Here is a 27,440-nt window from a genome sequence, read left to right on the forward strand (position 1 = left end):
AATACACACGCGTATTAATTTGATTCGATCCTTAATTAAAAGAATTACTACCTACGAAAAATAATGTTGTTTTCAATTCTAGGCAGCTTTAAAATGCTGTAGGAAGTTTGCAGCGAAAATTCCTCAATTTCAGAGTTGAATTACTTTTATGAAAACTCTTCTCTATTTCTCTGCATCAGCTCAATATAAATCAAATAAGAAATTTCATTTTGAAAATTTTCAAATCACTGCATCTTCAATTTACGCATTAAACGCTTGAAATACTATAATAATTGATGATTAGATCGACGTTGCAGCGAGAGCGTCGAATATGCTATTTCAATTATTTACGGCAAATTGGTTAGGCAACTTTTTAAACATCGTTACCGATTACCTTATTGCGTGGAAGTTGGATCCCTTCACTCCTAGTCTCCCATTGACCAAAATGACCGTCTGGTGAAGCAGCTATTTAATTGTTGATCTTGAAATTCTAAGGAATACAATATGTACGTACTTGAAATGAACCTTTCTGAGAGGGACTATAAAATAATGATTAAAGGTTTACTACACTTCGTGATGTCAAACTTTTTGAAGCGGAAACAAAGTACGAAGAGATTTACGAATTTTTTTTTGCGTGAGTTAATTTTTCTCAAGAGAGCATTTAGCGATTTGAACTATAGTTAGAAAGAAAATAAAAAGTCAGAATTTAAACACGAGTACTTTGAATCGGTACTCTATCTTATAATACAGCATATTTACGCCTATAAGAAAAAGAAATATATTTTGAAAATTTACGCGTTTACTTTACATTTTAAAAAGTCTGTTTGCGTTGCACGTCGGTAGACTGTATAGAAACATAACTGCGCAATGATTTTTCCATTTTCAACACTACTATACATTTTGAGAAACCTGTAAAGTTCTTTTTTTGCCGCAAATAGTTAATTAAGGAGTACGCAATTAGTAAATTTCATCATTATTCTTTTTTATTTTTATTTTTAACTGCTTACTTATTTGCTTCCAATTCGAGAATTGAATTTTGCAGTTCATTTTCGTGGAAATATTTATATTTAATCGAGTTATTAACGTGGATTTTTAAAATACCACTTTTATTTCTAATTGAGTATCATATAACTACCTACGTTTCTAATTTCCATTAGGAGAGGTATTATTAGAAAAGTAAATGGAGTTCTCATAAACTTTCGTTGCATCATATTATTAATTCTAGAAACATTTTCCAAGTTTGCACGCTTTTATTAATTTTCTTGCCAGGTATGAAGTGCAGTTATTGTAGGTATGTTATAATTAACATCAAGTAATTATTTTTCGTATTTAAGTATTTGCTAAATATCTATCTATGCGCAGCGCGATGCACACTGTATGTACGAGACATCATGTAGGTACCTATTATTAAAAACAAAAAAAGCAAGCAAATGTTTATAGATAAAAAAAGTGGACGAGTAACTGATACGATGCCTTTAGAGATATTTTGAAGAAAGACAGTTCAAAATAAAAATAGTTATCTCTGCTCTCACAGGATTCTCGGCGAGTTATGTACTAGTACTTAATTAATTAGTTATAAATAAAGAAGTAATTAATGAGACATGAGATAAAAATTCTCAAATAAACGTGGCTGGCAGTTTTTTTTTTTGAAGAAGTTCTTTTCTATTTCGAAATTTATGTTTAATCATGGTGTGAGAAAAAATTGCAGATTTTGAAATTAGCTTTACACACATTTCTCAAGTTACTAAAATTTTAATATTTAATAAATTTGACTGAAAGATTAGAAAAAAGGTGTTCAATTCATCCTCGGGAAAAATTAAAAAATCGGAATAAAAAAAATGTTAAATAAATTGCCTACTCAGTTCGCCGTAAATACGAATTGTATTCGTGTTACTCGTGTGAATATCTTTTCAACAATAATTATACTAACATCAAAACGAATTTCGTAGCTTGCAAGGTCATTGGATATACTAAATGTTGAAAAATTCTACAGATAAATTTTAAAAGGTTCGAACTTTGAAAACTATAAGTACTCAAACTCAGAGCTACTATTTAAAATTCTAGAAAAATGCCGAATGTAGATATTTCTCAAATTTATCGTAACACATATGTACTTATTACTACTTACATACCTATCTACGTAGGTACTTTGTTTTTAAGATGGAAAATTTTCAGTAATCGCTCACGTCAACACAGAAAAAGCATGTTAGTTCCACGTCTTGAAACAAATGAAATGGATTCGCATCAAATCTAACCTTGAATTTTACGCCCTTCATTCGTTTTATTACACATCAACTCATTTCGGATATTATGTATTTACTCTAGAAAGATTACACATCGCGTGAGAAATCCCTTTTTTCTTCGTAAGCTGATGGCGTTTTTTTTCTTTTTTTCACTTGAACACTACGTAAGGTTTGTTGCTTATTTGTCATTCGTAGTCTAGGATCACGTTTACATCAACCAACCCTACTTAACTGAACAATATTATGGAAAATTCTAATATGTACTTGCTAATAAATTAATAGGTAACGGTAAAATAGGTAATATTTTCTGAGATATATAAGAATGTTTCTACAATATCAAATACTCATGGAATAGGTTAGGTATATTTAAAAATCATTATCAATGTCCTTTGTCCAGTTGTGAAATCAGTTTCTGTATGATTTTATAAATCTAGTATTGACATTCCGCATTTCTTGTTCTCAGCTCGTGTATTTTTTTACTTATAAAAATAGATACGTTGAAAAACTATAGAAAACTTGAAACAGACTGATTTCCTTTTTATCTTTGCTATGATCGACTTAATTTGATTTATTGCTTGCGATACAGCGCGTTACCATACCTACCCTATTTATTCATCTTCAAAGTAGAAAAAAAAACTTGATGAATGGCATATCTGATAAATGGGTATAATTCTTGAGAAATAAAATATTGAAAGAATTTGAATTTTATCGACGTTGGTTGTATCGTTTATTTACGTTTTTCATAATTTTATAAATAAAGTTGGGTAATTTATCATTGAAGTTAGTTGTTAAATTTTTACAGGTTAGATTATATACTCGTATTATCTAACAATGAGCTGTTTATTATTTTTACTGAAAAATGCTCGAGGAATAAAGATCGTGTTTACTTACTCTCAAGTCTCAACTCTATTGGATTGGATACTTACCTAAGTAGAAAAAAAACTGTTAATGGATTTTGATTTTTGACTAAATTCAATGAAGACTTTCATTTTGAGCTGAAAGCCACGGAGGATTTTTTTAGCTTTGGAAGTGTTTCTGGAAGAGCGATACGGTGTGGATCCCTAAAGAAGGGAAATTTTCAAAAAAATCATGGGGGTTTTCACATTAGCTTTTACACAACCGGTTATGGGAAAAATGGGTAAACACTAAAAGATAGTATATGAGGTTCTGTGTTGGCCTAAGTAAGTCATTGTCATCACTCATCAAAATCCAAGACCATTTTCGAAAAAAAATCTGGGGCATGTGATATATCAAATTGTATGTTTTTGGTAACGCTGAACACGAATATGACGTTAGATTTTTGAATGGGCCCCATTCACGGCCCCCAGCACCTCCCTAAGGGGGGTAACCTTTAAAAACATCTTGCGCAGTACGCAAGATCAACCGACTTTGCTCTGTTATACAGAAAAATAAAAAAATTATCAAAAGTTACTGGCTATTTACCAAAAACTTTAACCAAATCAAAAATTACCCCAGCAATTTACCAAAATTTTCGACCAATTTTATCAGAAAAGTAAAAATTACCCCACCAATTAACCAAAATTTACCAGTTTACTAAAATTTACCAATTTACCAACCATTTTACCAAAAATAACCCCAGCAATTTATAACATTTACCTCAGTAATTTACCAGACATTACCTCAAAATTTACCAATTTACCAAAATTTACCAATTCACAAAAATTTACCAATTCACAAAAATTTACCAAATTACCAAAAATAACTCCAGCAATTTACCAACATTTACCTCAGTAATTTACCAGACATTACCCACCAATTTACCAATTTTCCAATTTACCAAAAATTACCACAGAAATTTACCAACATTTACCTCAGTAATTTACCAGACATTTTCTCACAAATTTACCAATTTTTTACCGACTTTTTTAATCACCCCAGTAATTTACTGCCAAAGGTTTTTACCAATTTACCAAAATTTACCAATTTACCAAAAATAACCCCAACAATTTACCAACATTTACCTCAGTAATTTACCAGACATTACCCCACTAATTTACCAATTTTTTATTAACCCAGTAATTTACTTCCAATGGTTGACACCAATACAACAAAATAAATTACCCCACTAATTTAACAATACCAAAATTACCACAGCAATTTACTAAAATTTACCAATTTACCAAAAATTACCCCAGTAATTTACCAATATTTCCAACCAACTTTATTGAAAAACTGAAAATTACCCCAGCAATTTACGAAAATTTACTTACCAATTGGAATACCAATTTACCAAAAATTACGCCATTAATTTACCAAAACAAAAATTACCCAAGCAATTTACTTACCAAAATTTTCGACCAACTTTAATTACGAGTAATTCACCAAAAATAACTAATCATTTTATTTACTAAAAATTATTATTAATTCACCAAAAAAAAATTATCAAAAGGTACTGGCTATTTACCAAAAACTTAATGTTTTTTGTTAAAACAAAAATTACACTAAAAATTTTTGAAAAATTTTGATTTTTTATGGCAAAAAAATTTTGGACGGATAAAATTAACAAAAAAATCAACAAAAAATTTTCTCCTCTTGACTCGCGCGGGATTCGAACACCCGACCTCCGGCGCACCAATCTGCAACTTACACACCCTAACCACCCCATCTGTTTGTTGGGGGTGAGCCGTTTGCGAGACATAAAGGTTTACACATATTTCAGCTTATCCATAACGTTGAAATACACGTAAATGTTCATATCTCGTAAACGGCTGAATCGATTTCGACCAAATTAAAAATTTCTCTAGTTCAGTATCAAAGCAATATTTTGCCATCATCAGTTTTGACTTAAAGTTCGGAGCTTTTGAGTTCAGCGTGACACAAATTTATACATAAATTGATATATACATACATACATACATATATATATAAACTTATCTCGTTTTGCGCCATACGTCTTATCGTGATCAGCACACTCCGAAACGTCAAGAAAATCCACCCCCACCCAATTCTTGAACCATCATGACAAATACAATACCTCACTTTTCCGTTCCACGGCAAAGTCGGTAAAAAATGGTTTCAATCATGATACACATGAAATTGTATGTTTTAGATATCGCTGAACCCAAATATAGCCATCGTTTTTCTAACTGACCTCACCCATGACTCCCAGAACCTCCCCCAATTGGTAAAAGTACCTACAAAAAAATTGTTGGAGGCCGTAGATTGGGTCCAACCAAAAATCTGACTTCATATTCGTGTTCAGCGTCACCAAAAACATACCATTTGATGTGTCGCACGAAAAAAAAAACTATTTTGAACTTTTACCCCATTTGGGGAGGTGCTGGGGGCCGTGGATGGGGTCCATCAATCAAAAATCTAACGTCATATTCGCGTTCAGCTTTACCAAAAACATACAATTTGATATATCACATGCCCCAGATTTTTTTCGAAAGTTTTGCCCCAAATTGGGGGTGGGGGTACTCCCCTTCCATCAAGGGACCCCCATCTCAAAACTTGAATATTCCGAAAATGCATCAAAAGGTACATCTATGGACATTTTTTCAGAATTTTAAATGGTAGCTCTCAATTACAGCGCCATTTTGAAATTTGAACTTTCAATTTTCAAATTTTGAAAATTTTAAAATGCCTAAAAAGTTCAAAATTTAATACCCTTTCGAACTGTGAAATCAGTTTTGATCAAAGTATTAATGTTGTGAAGGAATGCGCTGCTGAAGTTGAGTACCTCGAGACAATGTGAAAATAATGGTAGCCCCTCCACCCACCCTCTGAGGGGGCTGGGACCAAACTGATTGCATGTTTCTTACTTACTGGATGGGTAGATATTGTAAAAAAAAAATTGAGCAAAATCGAAAGACATGGCTTTCAAAATCGCATTTCTTTGGTCGAATTGATATGGAATGACCCTTAAGTGAAAAACTCAATAAGTGCACAAATTTTTCCGGTCCCTTGAGTTTGCACTTATCGCGGTTCCACTGTATCTTTTAATGTTTTGCTTTAATTAGAGTGAAATATTTCAAAAGAAAAAGTGTTCAAAATACGAATTCAATCAAAAATGAGTGATTTAAAAATTTTCAACCGCTCAGTGGAACCCTGAAAGTGATCTTGAATTTTGATGGGAATGGCCTAGGTCGACGCAGAATCTCATATACCATATTTGGAACCTGGACTTTTTCCTGAAAACTAGTTGGGTAGAAGCTGGAGTGAAAATACAACGATTTTTTTGAAAATGCCCTTTTTTTATAATATGACAAAGGAGTTGAAAATTTAAAAATGTCAATTTTTTATTTTAAAATAATATTTTCAATTTTTTTTGTAGTTTTCACTTATATTTCGGAGTACGAGTACCTACCCATGTAATTTACTAATCTTCTCTTTTTTTTCGTCAGGTAGGTATTTGAATTCATAAAAATTAAATTTAGCTACCTAATTTTTAATTTAAATTTTTTTCAAACGACTGAATTTTCCAACTTTCTTGAAGAACTGTCCAAGCTCATTATTTGTAGTTGTCCATGGAATTTTTGGTGACACCCAAAATGAGCTATTCTACTTGTTTAAGTAGGTACCTAGTACCTACCTAATACCTATTGGATGATTCTCTGACCTCTGCATGTCTCGTTGTCTGCAACAGCAATACTTCAAATCTGAAAGAACATTATACCGATTCTGTGAAGAAAAGTGGTATGCTGAAAGGAACCATTGTGCATTAGCAGTATCATATTCATAATCCACCATATAAAATAAACAAAAATACGAGCAGCAACTAGAAAAAATTGAATCGGATATTTAAAAAAAAAGCCTTTATTTAACAAATAAGTATAAAAATCACATCACAGATATACAAAAAACATTATAATTAAAACATAAAACAAACGAAAAAGAAAAGAAAAACATCAGCTTAAAGCTCAAACATCTGCTTCAAGGCTAAAGTTTTTGTAGGTAGGCATTTATAATTCACATAGCTTATGCATCTAAATAAAAATCAAAAAAATGCATATTAAGTATAAAGATTATTCACATTTCAGCTACCTCTATTTCAATTCAACGCATTCCTATAAAAAATAGTAATACTTAATATCAAAAACACCAACAACATCGACTTCGAACAATTAAACATGTATTATTATTTAGTAAAAGTTTCCACGGAGAAAAAAAATATTTATTCATTCGAGAATTCTAGCTCCGTAAATACAGCAACTAGGCTACTCCGAATAACCTACGAGTAAAAAGTACGTGAATGTTTTTTGTATCACAATTAACATGCGAGAAAATTCAACATAAGAAAATACACTTCAGGTTGTACATAAATACAAGTACCGTTCATAAATCACTTTTGCATGAATAAAGATTACATTTCAATGTTTGTTGTTACCAAAGCGAAAGATACATAAATTTATGCTGAGTATAAGTATACGTATTATACGAAGTTGTTATATGTACAAATCGAAGATTAACAAAAACACATTAACAACATCATCTATTTAATAAATCATCCTCTTCACTATTCATTATTAGTATTTCATTTCACGGTTACCTAAACTCGAAGAACTTTTTTTTATTTTTTTTTATACGTACAACTCGAGAAACAAAATTTGCCCAGTTGCAAAAAAAAAAGGAAATAAAAAAACGATGTAAATATAATAAAAATGGCGCAATATTTTACGAATTTCTTTTTCAACATCAGTGAAAGAGGAAAGAAAATAAAAATAAAAAAGTTGAACTTTCCGCTGGAAAATTTCATTTATAAAATTTTTATCTACGTATTAATATCATGGTAGATGTGTCATAATCGTAGTAGAAAAAGATTTCATTTCAAGAAATGCTGTGACTGCGAGTGTTGCATTAGATTAGATACGTGTAACGCAAAAAAACGTAATTTCTTTTCGTGAACTCATAAACGATTAAGCTGTTCACGAAGCTAGCAAGTTTTCATACAAATTTTACGGCTGTTAAATTTATCGAGTAGAGTTGAGTGGAATTTTCTTTTTGAAGTGAAAAAAAATTGTCGAACGATTGCCAAGATAAAAAATACAATAAAATAAACCAACTCGGTAACGAGTTTTACCGAAAATTGTTGCCTAATATTTACGCGGACGAGTTGCATTTTTTTGCGGTAACTATACATACGATGCGAAAATGGCGAATTTTAAACGCAAAATAACGAGAAAATACAAAATGGAAAATTAAACTAAGTTTATACTTTTTTTGTTAGCGGGGGGTCAGTTTTTTATTTTTTACGCCACAATCATCGATAGGAATTGGAAAATAATCAATTTTATATTTTACGACAATGAAACGATGTTTTAAAAACTATTAAAATGAGATAAGAAACATTTAATATTATTAATGGTAATTTTTTCACTTTATTCGACTCCATTAAAACGACTTTTTTTTCTTATTTTTTAATCATAATAATGCAAAATTTCAGATAACCAAGAAGCGCCCATAATATTTGGTGACTTTTTCTCGTGCATTTCCTTCGCAAGACAAACATTCGTTTCGAAGGCAACTTTCTCCGAACATTTTCTAATAAAAAAGCCGTATTATTAAAAATAAAAATGATACGGGAAAAAAGTAATAAAAGGGTAATTTTGAAAATGCAACCTCTGTAATTGAATAACCAGATTCGGGTGCTGGGCACATAAAATTTATGAACTGGAACTTCGTAACCCAAATTTATGCCGTTTACGTAGTTCACTCTCCAAACTGCGAATTTAATCTTTGCAGAAAAAATAGGTACCTTACTCCAACATACTAAAAAAAATTTCGAGTATTTTTAAATTTTAAAAACAAACCACGATTTCAATTCAAACCTACGTAACTTCGAAATTATAAGTTTGAGAAAAATACGATGATTTGATTAACTAAATAGGTACCTATACACGCGAGGTTTTGTCCACGTGGCGTTTTCATTTAAACACCTGATTGAACAGTAAACATTATTCATGCTGATAAAATTCGTCAGTCAAAAGCTTTTCTTTGACACTAATTTTAAACATTCAGCGTCGCGTTCGAATTAGGTACGAGTAGTTGCAAGCTGGAATTGGCTATTTTCAAGATTCGATTACACACGTTTATTTTTACTCGCTAAAAATTCACAGTCGTCACGCGGAAAAGGATTTTCGCTATTTTTACGAACGAAACCAAACAAAGAAACAAAACGATCAAACTTTTTCAGCTTCTTTCACGATTCGTACATATGTAAAATGTAGATGATAACATTCATTGTTTAAATCTTAGTTAAATGCAAAAAAGATAAAATTTTATTTAAAAAAAACTGCATCACCGAGCAATTTTACATTTTTGTAAGAATAAAATAAAATAAAATTGAAAACACGATACTAAAGAAAGGAACATTATTTACGAATTGACAGAGCAGAAGTGAAACATACTGACGAAGCATGGTTCATTTATGCTTGGAATATTTTCATCGGTTTTTGAATCAAAATCTTAGCCTTTACATACAGTAAGGTACATTTATATGCAAAGTTAAGTCATTAACTTTTTTTTTTCAACAAAACGCGAATGGTAACAAACATGATATAAAATTTTAATTTTTATACAAGATCAATTCGTTCGCTATGATGAAAGGTTTCGATTTCGGTAAATTTGGAATCGCATAAATCGCTCAAACTTCGAAATTTATGAGTGGCAATTTTTTGTTGCGTTATAGGCCTAATGACATTTAGTTTCTCTTTTATTGCCACTATGGGAGATCTTTCCTTCTTAATGTTACATTTACCGTTAAGTTTAATGCTATTATTATTGACAACGGAATTTGTGCTAAGAACTTTTTCACTTTCCGAATTCTCGTCACCGTGACTGGGTCGTTTCTCCACGATCCCGTTTTGTGATTTTTGACTATGGAGAGGAATCTCTTCCTTTTGGGAAAGACTCGAACGAGGAGTGGATGCTTGGTGGTGATGGTTCATTCGGCATGTGTAACAGGAACGTGATTTGATCATGTACTTGTGCCTTTTTTGTTTGCTTATACAACACCGACAAAGGTGACCAAACGTCAACTGCAACAAAAGAAAGAAAACAAACGAAAACGTTTTATTCGGGCGAGTTCAACGTCTTATTTTTGGGTTGCACTCTTTCGTGCCTACTGCCTACCTATTCAACATATTGCGATAGAAAATCCAAGTTGCGTGAGTGAAATAAGAATTCGATTTCTCAATCACAGCCTCCTTATATATGTACTTATATGGCTAAGAACTATTCAGAATTTCGTAATTTTTTCAAGGAAAAATCACACCAATTTTTTTTTCAACGAAAAGTGTCCAAACGTGGCAACCTTGAGGTCTTTTTTTTAAGGGATAAATGTAGAGGTGGAACGATTACCGATTATAATCGATTATCCGGGTCCCGCGATTAGGTAGGTATTAATCAGAACATATAATCGATTAATTCCACTAATATTATTCTGGCTATCTGATTGCTCGATGGTTAAGGATTAACAGGTCAACGTCAAGTTACCGAACGTGCTGCACAAAGTCGCCAAGTTGAAAGAGGAAACAGGTGGAGGGACAAGCCAAGCAGGAGCAACGCTTTAAAGAATGATACGAGTAACTTCCATTCTTGAAAGCGCTTAGTCGGGGAGCCCACTTAAGGATCTATTGCAACCCCCCCCCCGTCAATCCTCCGGGACAACTTTTTTCTTAAAGGGGGAGTCCTAAGGAATATTTCTAGCCCTTGTACTCAAAAAAAAAGTTGTCCTACTCACAAAATGGCGGACATTTTGAATTTTGATTGACAGGATAACCGAAATCGCGGATTTTGCGTTACAACATAGGACTTGCACGAAATTTTTTAAACCGTACAAAGGTAAATCGAAAGATCAGGCGAACATTTGTCATCTGTCAAAATTTCAAGTACTAAAGTGCGTTTTTCGATTTTTGGTGAATTTTTAAAAATCAAATTTAGGCCAAAACTGATGGATAAAAACCAAAATTTTACCAAATTGACCAAGAAAGCTGAAATTTGGGATACACCCTATTTTCAACATGCCAAATCGATTGAAAACTGTTTCAACCCGTTTTGAGCAGTTCTAGAGCCTCCAGCAGATTTTTGAAACTCGAAATTCCCACAAAATTTCATCAATAATGGTGTTGGATAGCCGAAATTTACTTTGCAAACTAATTTCAATACACCACAAAGTCAACTGCAGGTGGATTTCAAGTCGTTTTGGAGCATCCAGCGATTTTTTGAAAATTACTGGCGCCTCCAGTAGATTATTGAAACACTAAATTTCCCCAAAATTTCATCAAACGGAGATGGAAAGTCAAAATTCATTCTGCAGACTAATTTCAATACGCTATACGAAGTCGTCTGCTGTTCAAAAAAGTATCTGGAAGCTTCAAAATTATTTAAAACCATTTGAATCCGCCATGTAGTCGACTTCATATCGTATTGAAATAAGTTTGCGAAGTAAATTTCAGCTTGCCAACTCCATTTGATAAAATGTTGCGGGAATTTCAAGCTTCAAAAATTTACTGGAGGCTCCAGTAATTTTCAGAAAGTCGCTGGAGGCTTCAAAATGATTTGAACCCACCTGAAGTTGTCTTCAGAGGGTGTTAAAATTTGAGTGTACAGTAAATTTCTGCTTTCCATCTCCATTTGATGAAATTTTTAGGAAATTTAAAGTTTCAATAATCCACTGGAGGCTCCAGTAATTTTCAAAAATTCACTGGATGCTCCAAAATGACTTGAAATCCCCCTGCAGTTGACTTCATAGCGTATTGAAATTAGTTTGCAGAGTAAATTTCAACTTTCCAACGCCATTTTGGTAAAATTTTGTGGGAATTTCGAGTTTCAAAAACCTGCTGGAGGCTCCAGAACTGCTCAAAACGGGTTGAAACAGTTTCCAATCGATTTGGCATGTTGAAAATAGGGTGTATCTCAAATTTCAGCTTTCTTGGCCAATTTGGTAAAATTTTGATTCCTTCCTTCATTTTTGCCCTAAAGGGTACCCCCGGATAAGATAGGCAAAATGCCCTTAACCTCAGATTTCGATGAAACTCACAGGGTATGTTTAGTACCCCCAAAAAATAATTTTGGGCCCATAGCCCGCTCCCCACCCCACCCCCCTCAGCCAGGGGGGCCAAAAAACGCGTTTTTCAGGGGAAAAATTCTGCATCAGCGCGTAATTGAGATAAATTCATCCTGTAAACGAATATAGTTAGAGGATATATGGGGGTACCTCCCTGAATTTTTTCAGAATTTTTCATTGCATGGGGGGAGAAGGGGAGACAAAAGAAAACTTTAAATCGACATTACTCCGGAACGAAAAAACATACCAAAATGATTTTTTCGTCAAATATGTATCTTTAGGTCTACTTTCTATAGAAGTCATCACCCGGCCATTTGGAGTGGTGGGTCAAGCTCAAAAGCTCAAAAAACTCTCAAAAACCACGTTTTTTGCGTTTTTCTCCAAAAATATGGACAAATGGCGGAAATTGAAGAGAACCTAGTTGTTCAGCGTAAAATTTTACCTTAGAATTGTGTAATTGAAAATTCATTTACACCGCGTGATCGTATAACTACATGCGCAGAAGTATTTGTGCTTACATCAAGATAGCTGAAAGGGTATTCCTGGGTAAAATAGGTGAAATGCCCCTGTCCTCGGATTTCTGAAATTTTGATGAAACATTGTTGGGTACCATTTAAAAAAATGTCGGAGGCAATAAATTCCCCCCACCCCCTCCCTGGTGCATAATAGCGAAAAAAGGGCCTTCTTCGGGGAGAAAAAATCCATGCTTCAACGAATTTTGAAAAAAAAATCTGTGATCACTCAAAATACATATGTGGAGGAGATAGTATAATGAAAGTACATAGGTATTTGAGATCCTGCGTCAATCTACGATGCTATTGCTGCCATCAAAATCCAAGGCCACTTTTAGGGTTCTACTGAGCAATTGAAAAGTAAATTTTTTTTTTTTGGAGAGGGGGTATTAGTAGTTGGTGTTTTGAAAATATTTTCTTCGCGAAAGTTTCGCTATAATGACGAAAAAATATTGAAAGATAATATATTTCTGAAACTGAGGAGATATTTTGGAACGCAGTGATGCCAATATTTTAGGTTTCAAAAAATTGATAAAGATTGGCAAAAATTCCTAAATTTTTGTTGATTTTTCGAAATTAACAAAAACAATTAAGAATAATAGCATAGAATGGACGCCGAATCAGGACTGGGTCGATCGTCATTTTTCTCAAAACAAATTGGGTACAGGGGCTACAGTGGAAAAAAACACGGTTTTTTCGAAAATACACTCACTTTGAGGGCACATGTTTTCCCTTTAGGGGCACTTCTGGAGCCAGAATTTTTCTGTACAACTTTCAACTCAAAATGACGGTTTTTGCTGAAATTGGAAAAATCCATAGTGTTTTTTCTTTTTTTTTTTTTCATGATCTACCTAATCCACTACATAGTACGTAGGTAGGTATACCTATGTTTTCAATGTACTTGGTAACTCACATGAAAATTTAATCATCGACACCAAAAAGAAACCTTTCTGATAGTTTTGAGTTAGATACCATGTATTTGAATAGTAGGCTACTTGTAAATCAGAAAACCTTGATTAAGATGTTGCATGGCGTAAATAGCGCTATAATGAAGCATTTTTCACAAAAACTCTAATGTTTGGGCAACCCCACTCCCCAATGTGGCCGTTAGGAGGGTCCAACTGCAAATCAAACTTCATATTCGTGTTCAGCGAGTTCGGTTCATATGATAACGATACCCATATTGTCAGTCTACTTTCGCCCTAAAATTTGGAGAGGGGGTGCCTGCCTATGGCCAAAAAATTGGAGTTTAAGGGTATACTCTACAGAGAGCGTTCTAATTCGACAACCGGTCGAGATATGAAACCGATTTGTTCGTTATTTTCATCATTCGTTCGTAAGACTGTGTGTAATCGATTGAACGAATTTAGTCCTGCTTATGTCCCGCGACCCGCTCCCATCTAAACTTCAGACGGGGATTTCTCCGTGAATTTTCAAAATTCTTCCAATTTTTTTTCACCAATACTGATATTTCATCTATGAAATCGAGGGTATGTAGCAGGGCTTAAAACCATTTGGATTTTATTGGTTGTTGTGGTAGGTGGTTTTTAAAGTACTCAAAAATAATGGTTTTTGGTTATGGTTTCTGAATTGGTTTTCCAATCACAAACCATAACGGTTCCAATTGGTTTTAAGGTTTAGGTTTCAAAGTTTTTCTGGTTCTGGTTTTGAAATGGTTTCAATTTTTTTTAATGAGTTGTGGATGTGGTTTTGGTTCTGTAATAATGGTTTCTTTTTCCGTAGTGGTGGTTTTTCACATCAAAAACCATTTCAAATTTTCAAATGGTTTTGGTGGTTGTGGTGGTTTTGATATCAAAAATAATTTTGATTTTCAAATAAATTCATAGAAAAACTAATTCAGGACTACTAAAAGTATGATTTGAGACAAAAAACCAGAAAATTTCCATCACAGGTCTGGAAAAATTGAAAAAAATTGCAAAAACCAAAAAGAACCATTTCATGAATTGGTTGTTATTGGTTATGGTTACATTTGAAAATTGAAATGGTTCTTGTGGTTGTGGTTTTCTCCAAAGAACACAACTTTTTGGTGGTTTTGGTTGTTTCAATTCAAATTTTTTTCCCAAATGGTTGTTTTTAAATGAATTGGTTCTCATTTTTTTCAAATATATTGGTTTTTTGTTGTTGTTGTTGTTTTTGAAATTTACAAAAAGAAATTGAAATGGTTGTGGTAGTGGTTAAAAGTTAAAACCAATTAAAAACAATGGTTATGGTGGTTTTATTTGGTTTTGGTTTTGGTGGTTTTAAGCCCTGGTATGTAGCCATATTTTATAATTTTGCTTTTCCAACAGAGATGTGAGCATCTAAAGTACCTCCATCCAATTCCCTATTATAGTCATTAAATGTCCTAAATCAAAAATATCTCGACATGCCCTCGCTTTTGAATGTTATTTGAGCAAAATAAATCAAACCCTAGAAAAATCCGTTCAATAGTTTTGGCACAATCCCCGCCCAAAGTTAACCATTTTTCATCAAAAAATGAGAATAGCCTTATTAAAGAAGTTAGTTGGTTTTCTATTTTTTTTTGGAGGCCAGCATCCAAAATTATGGATCGCTTTTTTTGGTGGTTGCCGTGACACAAAAAACACAATTTTGAGTGCTTTTTGAGTTTTTGAAGATGGCCCACCCGGAGGGAAAATTTGAAAAAAATACCAATTATATAGTACTCATGCATATACATTTTTGAAAACAAAAATTTCATGTGCTTGAATTATGGTTCGGAGATAGTCCCTTTTTTCGCTATTATGCACAAGGGAGGGGGTGGGGGGAATTTATTGCCTCCGACATTTTTTTAAATGGTACCCAACAATGTTTCATCAAAATTTCAGAAATCCGAGGACAGGGGCATTTCACCTATTTTACCCAGGAATACCCTTTCAGCTATCTTGATGTAAGCACAAATACTTCTGCGCATGTAGTTATACGATCACGCGGTGTAAATGAATTTTCAATTACACAATTCTAAGGTAAAATTTTACGCTGAACAACTAGGTTCTCTTCAATTTCCGCCATTTGTCCATATTTTTGGAGAAAAACGCAAAAAACGTGGTTTTTGAGAGTTTTTTGAGCTTTTGAGCTTGACCCACCACTCCAAATGGCCGGGTGATGACTTCTATAGAAAGTAGACCTAAAGATACATATTTGACGAAAAAATCATTTTGGTATGTTTTTTCGTTCCGGAGTAATGTCGATTTAAAGTTTTCTTTTGTCTCCCCTTCTCCCCCCATGCAATGAAAAATTCTGAAAAAATTCAGGGAGGTACCCCCATATATCCTCTAACTATATTCGTTTACAGGATGAATTTATCTCAATTACGCGCTGATGCAGAATTTTTCCCCTGAAAAACGCGTTTTTTGGCCCCCCTGGCTGAGGGGGGTGGGGTGGGGAGCGGGCTATGGGCCCAAAATTATTTTTTGGGGGTACTAAACATACCCTGTGAGTTTCATCGAAATCTGAGGTTAAGGGCATTTTGCCTATCTTATCCGGGGGTACCCTTTGATTTTCAAAAATTCACTAAAATCCGCGATTTCGGCTATCCTGTCAATCCAAATGGCCGCCATTTTGTGAGTAGGGCAATTTTTTTTTAGTACAAGGGCTAGAAATGTTCCTTAGGACTCCCCCTTTAAGAAAAAAGTTATCCCGGAGGATCGACGGGGGGGGGGGGGAGGTGCAATAGATCCTTGAACGGGCTCCCCGACTAGCTGCTGTTATGATGTTTTTAAAACACTCGTAGGTAATTATGTAATTTGTTTTCATAATTTTCGAGGTCTTTCGAGCTGCTTTTCAAATAAAATAAAATAAAAATCTAAATATGGTTACCTACTTATTTTTAAAGAAGGTCAAGAGACCTTTCTAAACGCACTACATTAATTGGTTTGAAAACATTTCTCATGGAAAAATTTAACGCGGTGGTATATTTCTCGGTCTGTTTGAAGCCAATTCGTTTTTTTAAAGATGTTTTGTAAGTCGATGTACGTAGGAAAAGAAGCCGTATTTTTATTTTATAAATTTTACATCAACTCCTCTACAAATTGATTATTTTCGTGAATAGTTCAGAAACATTAAAAGTCAATTATGAAACTGATTCATTTTGTGTCCGTTTAAAAAAGAATTTATAAATAGGTATGTATTATTTTTGTTACCTACCTATGATGTTTTCCCCTTAGATAGGTATTACGCCAATACTCATTTTTCCCAATTAAAGATTCAATCAAATAAGTTTAAATTCAAAATTTACACTCCTCCCTTTCCCTTCAGCACAACACTTTTAGAATTTCCTCCATCGATACATTCTCAAAGATAGGAAAAAAACATTCTAGATAGGTTTGAGGTACCCTACCAAAAGCATAGGTTATGTGGCTGGAGCCGAAAGCTGAACCGACGCGATGCGAGCAGGTTTCCCCAACTTTTGAATGGTACCTATGAACTGGAGTTCGCAAGCGACTCGAGCTTTTCTTAATTTTTTTGACAAATCACATAATCAGTATCGGGAAACGTACCTAATATTAATGACAAACAAAATTACTCACCTTGAAAGCTCTTCGAAATCTATTGGACATGATATTGTAGAGTATCGGATTAATAGTGGCTGATAAATAATACAATATTCCACTAGTATAGGTCAGCACTGTGTACAAAGTTATGATAGCATTCGAAGGTTTTTCTTCTTTACGTAAACCATAAATGGCCAAAAGTCTTTGAGCGTGAAATGGAGCCCAGCAAATGACAAAAGCAACCACGACAGCAACTAAAACACAGAAATATCAAATTCGAGTTAGGTATATAGTTTTAACGAAAATATAACTCAATAAAATCGACTCTTAGCCTATGAGAAATCATTATTCGGGTGGTAACGATATTCATTAAATTTTATTGCACATTATTTCAATGTGTGCGTTGGAATATTATTTTCAACTGCGAAAAAATCTTCCCAGAACTGCGTTTAATTACCCACTAGCTAAGTTCAAAATGAAATCGGAAAACTTTTTCTTAACCAAAAGTCGAATAATGTGTTGGCTATATATTTATAGGCTGTATTATGATCAAAATTCGAGAATTTAGAGTGACCTTTTTCGAAAAGACAGCAGACACCCAAACAGAACTACGTATGCACTCAGTACCAAGGTAACTGTTTTTGAAAAGTTGTAGTTTTCCAACAGGAATTTTCCGCTTTGATTCTATTTTCCCAAATTACGTAAGTAGTACAAATGGTAATACACCCTCATAGAAATAGATTTAAAGACGCTTCTCGAAAAAAATAAAAATAAAAAATTCATCTCATTTTACAAAAGTTTTATACCTAGCAATTGATATTTTGACGGGATAAAATATATGTATATGTAGTTGCATACAAACATCCAAGTATCTACCTGTACTTCGAGAAAATGCGAAAATTTCAACAGCCAATGTCCTTGATGCATTTGACAGCTTATAGAATTTATCTAATCACATTTACTTATGATGTCATCACGTTGAAAGAATATTCGATCAAGTGTAAAAAGAAAAACACCGATAAATCGTAATTTTTTCTGGAATTAGAGCACCAACCACCTCCTCATTTTACCTGTACAGTTGGTACCTACGTACGTACTACGTACCTAGCTGACTGGCTATCCAGCTATCCACATACCTATTTAAGCAAACTTACAAAAAATGTACCCCCCCTTTTATTTACCAACACGGGAGCACAACTGTATCTACCTACTCAGAAATATTGGCTTTTAATTTTCTCTGCATTTCAAAACGAAATGAAATATTTAATTTTAGTTGTAAGAATCTATAGTTAAATAAATATAGTTATGCATCAAATACCTACTTACCTAACATACGTATCACTCTGGTTTGATTTTTTCTAGTTTGTCGATCGAGGATTCCGATACGACCCGGCGAAGACTGTTTTATTTGTCTAGAATCTCGTAGTCGGAATCCGATTAAAATATAAAATACAGAGATCACACACATTGGAATTACAAAGAAAACTAGAGAGGATATTTCAAATGCATGGTCCATCACTGAAGGTATAACGGTACATTCTAATTCGTGATTAGATTTATGAACAATTCCAAATTGAATTGCCTGCAAACAAAAAAAAAACAAAATGGGTACACGTTAAAATTTGCAAGAAATGTATAATATATAAAAAAAATTAGTAGGTATGTGATATTTGAGTGAAAAGTGAAAGAATCATAGATAACAAGATCAACTATAAACGAAACCGCTTTAAAAAGCTTTGACCGTTTGGTTCTCTAACGAGCGACGAAGTTTTCACACAAAGAGTAAGTAGGTACTAGGTAGGTACCAATCATTCAACAATGAATAGGTACATTATTTTTTTAACAAAAAGTAATACCTACCTACTGTGTAAACATTTTCAAAGAAAAGGTGGGTTTAATCGTGGTTTTATATCTGACATAATAGTCGGGGAGCCCGCATATAAGGATCTATTGCACCCCCCCCCCCCCGGTCGATCCTCCGGGGCAACTTTTTTCTTAAACGGGGCGTCCTAAGGAACATTTCTAGCACTTGTCCTCATAAAAAAAAGTGGCTCTACTTACAAAATGGCGGCCATTTTGATTGACAGGTCAGCCGAAATCACAGATTTTGCGTTCCAACATGGGACTTGCACGAAGTTTTTTAAACCTTACAAAAGTAGATCGAAAGATCTTCAAGTGCTAAAGTACCTTTTTCGATTTTTGGCGAATTTTTGAAAATCAAATTTGAGCCAAAAATGAGGAAAAAAATCAAAATTTTACCAAATTGTTCAAGAAAGCTGAAATTTGGGATATACCTACCCTATTTTTGACATGCCAAATCGATTGGAAACTGTTTCAACCCGTTTTGAGCAGTTCTGGAGCCTCCGGCAGATTTTTGAAACTCGAAATTCCCACAAAATTTCATCAAATGGAGTTGGAAAGCCGAAATTTACCCTGCAAACTAATTTCAATACACCACGAAGTCAACGGCAGGTGGATTTCAAGTCGTTTTAGAGCCTCCAGCGGCGATTTGAAAGGTTGTATGGCGTTTTTTTGGAAAATTGAAATTTCCAAAAAGTAGCCGGAAGCTTCTTCTTCTTCTTCTTCTTCTCGTGTCCGGGACATTCGGATCTCTTTAAACTCTCCCCTTCCATCTCTGCACCAGGCCTTCTGTGCGATTGTTCATTTCTCCCCACAGCTCCTCTCTAGTGTATGCAGTGCCTGTGCCACATACGAAGAGGTGGTCGTCAGTCTGTCTTTGTCCGCAATCCGGACACTTCACATCATCTTGAATGCCCAATCTAGTGAGGTTTACTGCTGTCTGGGCGCATCCAGCTCGGATCCGGTTCAGTGTGAGCTACTCTGTGCATGGCAGTTCGTGTCCATTTGTCATGTTCTCATTACATGTGACCTTTTCCAGATCCGACCATCTTTTCTCCCTCTCCTCCACTGGATCAGCTTTCATCACATGGGTCTCCTTCATAAAACTCCTCCTGGACTTCAGCCTTGGGGTCACCTCCTTCGGGTTGAACATAACATGGCGGGGGTCTTGTTCTTTTTTCGTTCTCTCTATATCCGCCGCCACACACCGTCTTATCCCAGGGGGTGCAATTCCGCTGAAACCACCATGCAGTCGACTTCATTTTGTATTGAAATTAGTTTGCGAAGTAAATTTCAGCTTGCTAACTCTGTTTGATAACTTGAAGTCGTGTTCAGAGGGTGTTAAAATCGAAGTTCAGAGTAAATTTTCGACTTTCCGTCTCCTTGATGAAATTTTGAGGAGATTTCAAGTTTCAAAAATCTACTGAAGGCTCCAGTAATTTTCAAAAAGTCGCTGGAGGCTCCAAAACGACTTGAAATCCACCTGCAGTTGACTTCGTGGTGTATTGAAATTAGATCGCAGGGTAAATTTCGGCTGTCCTACTCCATTTGATGAAATTTTGTGGGAATTTCGAGTTTCAAAAATCTGCTGGAGGCTCCAGAACTGCTCAAAACGGTTTGAAACAGTTTCCAATCGATTTGGCACGTCAAAAAAAGGTTAAATCCCCAATTTCAGCTTTTTTGAAGAATTTGGTAAAATTTTGATTTTTCCCCTCATTTTTGGCTCAAATTTGATTTTCAAAAATTCACCAAAAATCGAAAAAGGCACTTGAGCACTTGAAATTTTGACAGGTGATAAATTTTTGCCTGGTCTTTCGATCTACTTTTGTAAGGTTTAAAAATTTTTGTGCGAGTCCCATGTTGGAACGCAAAATCTGCGATTTCTCGGCTGACCTGTCAATCAAAATGGCCGCTATTTTGTAAGTAGGGCCACTTTTTTTTTGAGGACAATGGCTAGAAATGTTCCTTAGGACTCCCCCTTTAAGAAAAAATTTGTCCCGTAGGATCGACGGGGGGAGGGAGGAGGGGTGCAATAGATCCTTATGCGGGCTCCCCGACTATAAATTAACAATTGGGTACCTACAATCTATACTTAATATGTAGGAATAAAAAAATGAAACAAAATTCAACATTTAATACCCGCCGCGCCGACCATTGAAATAGTATATTACACAACGAGGGCCGAAAAAGTGATTTTTGACGAGGGTGAGGTTTGTGACCCGAACGAAGTGAGGGGAACAACTCACACGAGTTCAAAATCACTTTTTCTCCGAGTTTAATGAAGTAATTTTTCCTGAACGAGGGTGGAAAGTACTTATTTTTACATCCGAGCGATTCTCGCGAGGTTGGAAAAGTAGTACTTTTCAACCCTAGATAGGAAAAATACTTTTTTGCCTAACGCAAATTGTACATACATAATATAATGTAGTACCTAATAACCAACAATGAGTCGATTCCTTCCTTATGCTGTACTCACGTATTTTTTCACGTTTTTATATGCATTACCTACGTCGTATTCACTATTGTTTTCTTTACATTTTCTATATCAACTATTTGTATTTTTATAAAATGGTTGACAATTTCGAGAACATTTCGCATGTATACTTTTATACTTACGCAAATATAAAAACAGGTACCTAAATATGTATACTTTTTCATCTTATATAAATTGTAGAATCCATTTACGAGTCGATACTACAGAATAACAGATATACGAGTACATAATACTTTGAAATTTATATGAAAATGAGGGTTTCTATAAAAAATTTGTAACAGTGTAGGTAGTACTTGAAAATTTCAAATCATTAATTTCTCAAAATGTTTATAAATCCGTTCACATCCGGTCCAGAAGTAGAATAGAAATCCATTCAAAAAATTCCGTACTTACACCATTGTTTTTACCAGAAATTTTCGTTCAGGGACATTTTATTGCACTTGAAAACGTCGCATACCTACTTAATCAATAAATAAAATACATATACCTAAGCATTTGCATGGGTAAGTATTTTATATCCTCGCTACTGTTTATTTGCTTATTTATTCAACGTATGTATGACAAATTTCAAACACTATACCAAGATTTAACATTGTAGATATTTTTCAACAATTGCATGTTTCTAGTGAATTTAGCGGTAATTTGTGTACATCGAAAACAGACTCCGGTTGTAATTTTGTTTTCTTATTATTTATACTTGCTTTAAAATCGCCGAAGCGAGTTTTTTTCCTGTTAAGTCAACAAGGAAATAGGTAGGTAGGTACTAGGTAGGTGTTTACGAAACGTTGCACGTCCGTATGCGCATTTATTTTTCACTGAATACTCGCTCACATTACTTTTTACTTCAATTACCGATTACGTCTTTATTCCGCAAATTGAATGTTTTTCCTCACAAAAAACGGAATTTGTAGCATTTGATTGGAAATGAATGCAGTATACATGTAGGAGTAAAAACTAGTTGCATGCTGTATTTTCGATTCAATTGACAGATGCACCAACTTATTTGAGATTATGCGCCCAAATTACCCATACAAGAAAAAACTTTCCTGATGAAATCTCTTCAATGACAAATTTTGCGATGTATTCGACGTCGAACTTTTAAAAAGCAGAATTCATCTGGATAGAAATACGAGTGATTTACGCTGATAATTCATTTTATTTGTTCATTTCCAAAGTTTGATATGAATTCAATAATCTTACAATAGAAATTTTATCTGTGCAGATACAATTTTCATAATACACGATGCTTGTATCAGACTTTTTACTTAGATGTTAGGCAACATCTATTGAGCATATTCTGGTATGTTTGCCTAATCTTTAGAGTGCAGGGATGAGATTATACCGCGGTGCGAAGATGACTACCTATTTATGTTTTTCTTTCAGAGAACATTAATTCAATATTAACCCATACATGAAGTAACGTATTGAAAGCACTTTTATATACCAACTAATAGTAAGAGAATAAAACGCTTATTATGCACTGTCGCTAGATCAAAATACGCGTTTTCTTCCCAGCACGATTAGATAAAATATGTCATTTAACTAGTAAGGATAAAATAAATGATTTTCAACACTTTTGATTTAGGTACTCCCCTCGACCCTCGCTCCTCTAGGGAAATAAACCTCAAAATTTGCCGCAAATCTTATTATTTTCCTAGTTGAATAATTTACCAAGTATTTTGATTTTTTTCAGAACTATAAATGAGATTTAATTTCAAATGTTGATAGGTAGATGAATTTTTAATTAGAGCAAAATTGTTTAAAACTGCGTAAATTACTCGAGAAAATGCGACTGATACGAAGGTTTTTCGATATTTATCTGCCAAGTTGTAAGACAGCTTGTAAGTACATAATTCACATTAGTGTGTAGTTTGAATTGCGAACCGAATGAAACTCAAGGAACCACGATTAAAAGTTCAGCTATTTCAACTTTTTTATATCTCATGTTTTATAAATGGTTCCCAGGCATTTACATATTACGTTTTTTGGAAAGTCTTTCCCTTTATCCTGCTTTCTTATTTTTATTCCTTAAATACAACATTAGCCTATCTACCTACGTACACGAAGTACAAATATCAACAATTAACTCTATACAGGGGTCGGCGTAAGTTAGTATTCGCATTCGAAAACTGATGAGTTTTCTTTAACACCCTGTTGTGTGTAATTAGTAGGTAGAGGGTCATGTAAGTAGTGCGTTGTGTTCGTAGAAGTCCCACGAACATCTTGGTAGTAATAGTTTCGTTCTTTACTATGTCACTACAGAAAAAAAATTACTTTTTGTTTTAAAAAATTTTTGTTTGTGCAAATCGGAATACTAACTTACGCCGACCCCTGTATAATCAAGGATTTCAGTCGGTTTCACAATCTTGATATCACAATAAAACGGCGATATTCATTAGCGAATTATATTGCTAAAGTTTCTAAAGCAATGAAGCTCATGCTCATGTAACTAAAATGGTTGACTTTTCGGCTCGATTGTTAATGAAATCCGCCTACTGGAAGGAGTGTGACTCTGTATGCAGATTAGAGGAGTGTTAATAAAATTGCACAGTTTTTTTTTCGCTCGCTGACTATGTCACTCAGAGCATAATTAAGAAAATTTTAATTATTTTAAAACTGAGATAAATCAAGAAACGTAATTTTGTCGACTTGAAAAACTACCTTGGATCTTTGTACACTTGTAGACTGTTTGAAATACTTGATAATATCAAAGTTGAAAACTTTTTTCATTTCACTTCCGAAGTGCTTTATTTAGCTAGGTACAGTTATTATTTTTTACGACGGTTAAATTTTTTTTGTTTTAATTATAAATTATTACGTGCAAGTTAAGAAAAAAGAAAAAAAATTAAACTTACTTAGTCGACGTACCTATTAGGTACATACAAAAAATGTTTAGAATAGAGACTTTTTCTCATTACGATTTTAATTTTACAACGTTTAGGAGATTTTTTTGTTTCGCGTATTTTCAAGAGTAGGTGCCTGGACCAGCTACCTACCATCGATAATAGCGTTTTTAAATAATCATTCAGGTGGATAGAAAAATGAAATTCATTTCAATTGCGCAAAAAAAGTTATTGTTAGGTATACGAGATACGAGATGTTTGTTCAAAGGCTCGACAGTAGAACAATGCCAGAAACACAACGACGAGGGTAAATTTACGATCATTCCGACACAATAAAATGAAACTGTAATGTTGAACCAAAAATGAAAAAGATACCCGCTAAAGTGTTTTACAGGAGAGAAAACTGCTTCAAAAAAAAAAAAAAAAAAAAAAAAAAAATATGGAAAAAATGTAGCTCATCGCTACACGTAAAAAATAATTTCAAAAAAATATGCTCGAAAATATTAATGATAAAATATATGAGGCACAGGGAAACTACCTACGTGTACCTTGAAGTTGATGGTACCATTGTACCTTTGACTGGCTATAAGATGTGAATTTTGATTCAATTTTTCTCGTAAACGAATAAAAATTTTATATTTTTAAAATGATAAATTGACACTTCGGAGTCGAATCTCTCATTGTGACTAGAATGTAATAGTAATGTAAAATATTTTCAACTCCATCGTCAAATACATTATTTATTTTTCAGGATATCTTTGACGTGGAGGTATTCCTTTCACTTCTAATAAGAAATATTTTCTTGCTCATAATTGTTCCAGTAGACTTTTGCAATACATTTGAAGCAAAATTCAAGCCAAATGATGACTATTTTCAAGCAGGGATGTTGACCGAAATGAAAAAAAATATCAGTTACGGTTTTGCAGTTACAGTTCTGTGCATAAAAATATCGCTCATTTTTTAGAGGTGATTTTTGAAAAAAATTATTGATTAAGTTACGGTTAAAAGTTACGGTCATGACCAAAAAAATAAATAAAGGTCAAGCCTTAGGTTAAAAACATATTAAATAATTAAAAAAAAAAAAAAATACGTATGGTTAAAAATAAGAGTTAAGTACCTACGGTTTTTCCTCAATTTCTCCATTAAGGAAATGCAAAAGTGATAAAAATCGCCAGAAACTAGAAAGTATAAATGAAATATGGGGAAAATTGGCCAAAATTTTATAAAAAAATGTTGAACTCTGACAAAAAATAGAGCATTTAATGATTAAAATAACTGAAAATTACTTTAATGAGTTTAAATTAATGAAATTTCGGGAAAATTCGTCAAAAGTGCTAGAAAAAGTACCTATTGAAATTGTGTTAAAACAAGATAAAAACACTAAAAAAAGCATATAAAATCAGTCACTCAACATCACAAAAAAAGTGATGATAATTTTGTAAGATTTAACTGGATTAAGCAAGAATTAGGTACACGAATAATTGTTGAAATTTCTTTCAATACACAATATGTTGATGTTAAAACTTTAAAAAATCCGTGAAATTCATGAAAAAAGGGTGAAATTTCCATAAAAGTTGTTGAAATTTTGCCAAAATGGTATAAAACATCGTTAGTTGCTTGAAAACGCGCATACAGGGTCAAAATTGATCAAAGCTAAAATTAATTTTCATAAAATTTGAAAAAATTGCTTTGACATTCAATTCGTGAATAATAATTTTGAAATTGAATAAAATGCTTTTCACGTTTTTTCTGCTTGAAAAAGTCATACTTATTTGATTAGAAATTTGTTTTATGACATTATAAAATGTACTCTCAACACTGATAAATACACCGTCAACTTGAATTATACTGTCTTATTAATTAATGTTTCGAAAAAAAAAATCGGAAAACCAATGTTAAATTTACTTAATAATGAGATCGCTTATAGCTAAAACTAGCTGGAACAATGAATTTAATTTTTTTTATAAACAAGAAATCGCCGAATTATTACGCAATGAAATTTCTCTTCATTAGAAAATTTCTCATTTTAGAAAGCATCCTTGAAATTTTACGAAAATTAAAAATTTTATCACGCCGTGGAACTTGGGCTTATAAAACAATCTTCTTTCTTTTATCACTTCGAAAAACGCTTTAAGGTGGTTCTTTACACTTTGAGGGTAGTATATTCAAGATGTCAAGGCAGAGTGTATACGATTTTTAATTTCGTATTTTTTCTAAAACGGATGCATTAAACTGTTGGAAATTTATGTAGTGCATGTAATTACGATTGAGAAAGTGAATTAAATTATTAAGAAACACTCAAATGGCTTTAAAAGAAGAATATTAAGCTCATTGTGAAATTATCATGCACACGGACACTCGCTACGGTTTTAAGGATTTCTCAGGATGTACTCGATGGAATTTGATGAATTTTGGATATGTTGTACAAAAATGCCCACTTTACATCAAGACAAAGCCCTTTTTTCAAAATTTTGAGTTTGAGACCCCAAATTCGTTACATCTTTTCGCGACTTCATAATTTCCAAAATTAGTCATTGAAAAAATGAAAATTCGAAAAAAAGGGCTTTGTCTTGATGTAAAGTGGGCATTTTTGTACAACATATCCAAAATTCATCAAATTCCATCGAGTACATCCTGAGAAATCCTTAAAACCGTAGCGAGTGTCCGTGTGCATGATAATTTCACAATGAGCTTAATATTCTTCTTTTAAAGCCATTTGAGTGTTTCTTAATAATTTAATTCACTTTCTCAATCGTAATTACATGCACTACATAAATTTCCTACAGTTTAATGCATCCGTTTTAGAAAAAATACGAAATTAAAAATCGTATACACTCTGCCTTGACATCTTGAATATACTACCCTCAAAGTGTAAAGAACCACCTTAATCGTCATTTTACTCGTATACTTTGAAACAAATATTATTATTTATTCTTCGAAAAAGTAATTTATTTCCCCAATTTAACTC

At 33.4% G+C, this 27,440-nt stretch overlaps 1 protein-coding gene across 2 annotated transcripts in view; it reads right to left on the reverse strand.

Moving 5' to 3' along the window:
* Positions 1-6,983: 6,983 nt before the first annotated feature.
* Positions 6,984-27,440, reverse strand: part of LOC135840200 (pyrokinin-1 receptor-like) — a 99,728-nt gene continuing 79,271 nt past the window's right edge. For both annotated transcript variants that reach the window (XM_065356600.1, XM_065356601.1), the window contains exons 4-6: positions 18,602-18,857; positions 17,312-17,529; positions 6,984-10,222 (exon numbers count right to left, since the gene is read on the reverse strand). In XM_065356600.1, the coding sequence (XP_065212672.1) occupies positions 9,758-10,222; positions 17,312-17,529; positions 18,602-18,857 (939 nt within the window). In that variant the 3' untranslated portion in view covers positions 6,984-9,757. The remainder of the gene's footprint in view (positions 10,223-17,311; positions 17,530-18,601; positions 18,858-27,440) is intronic.

Source organism: Planococcus citri, chromosome 3, assembly GCF_950023065.1.
Source record: "Planococcus citri chromosome 3, ihPlaCitr1.1, whole genome shotgun sequence".
In the NCBI taxonomy this organism is placed as follows: domain Eukaryota; kingdom Metazoa; phylum Arthropoda; class Insecta; order Hemiptera; family Pseudococcidae; genus Planococcus; species Planococcus citri.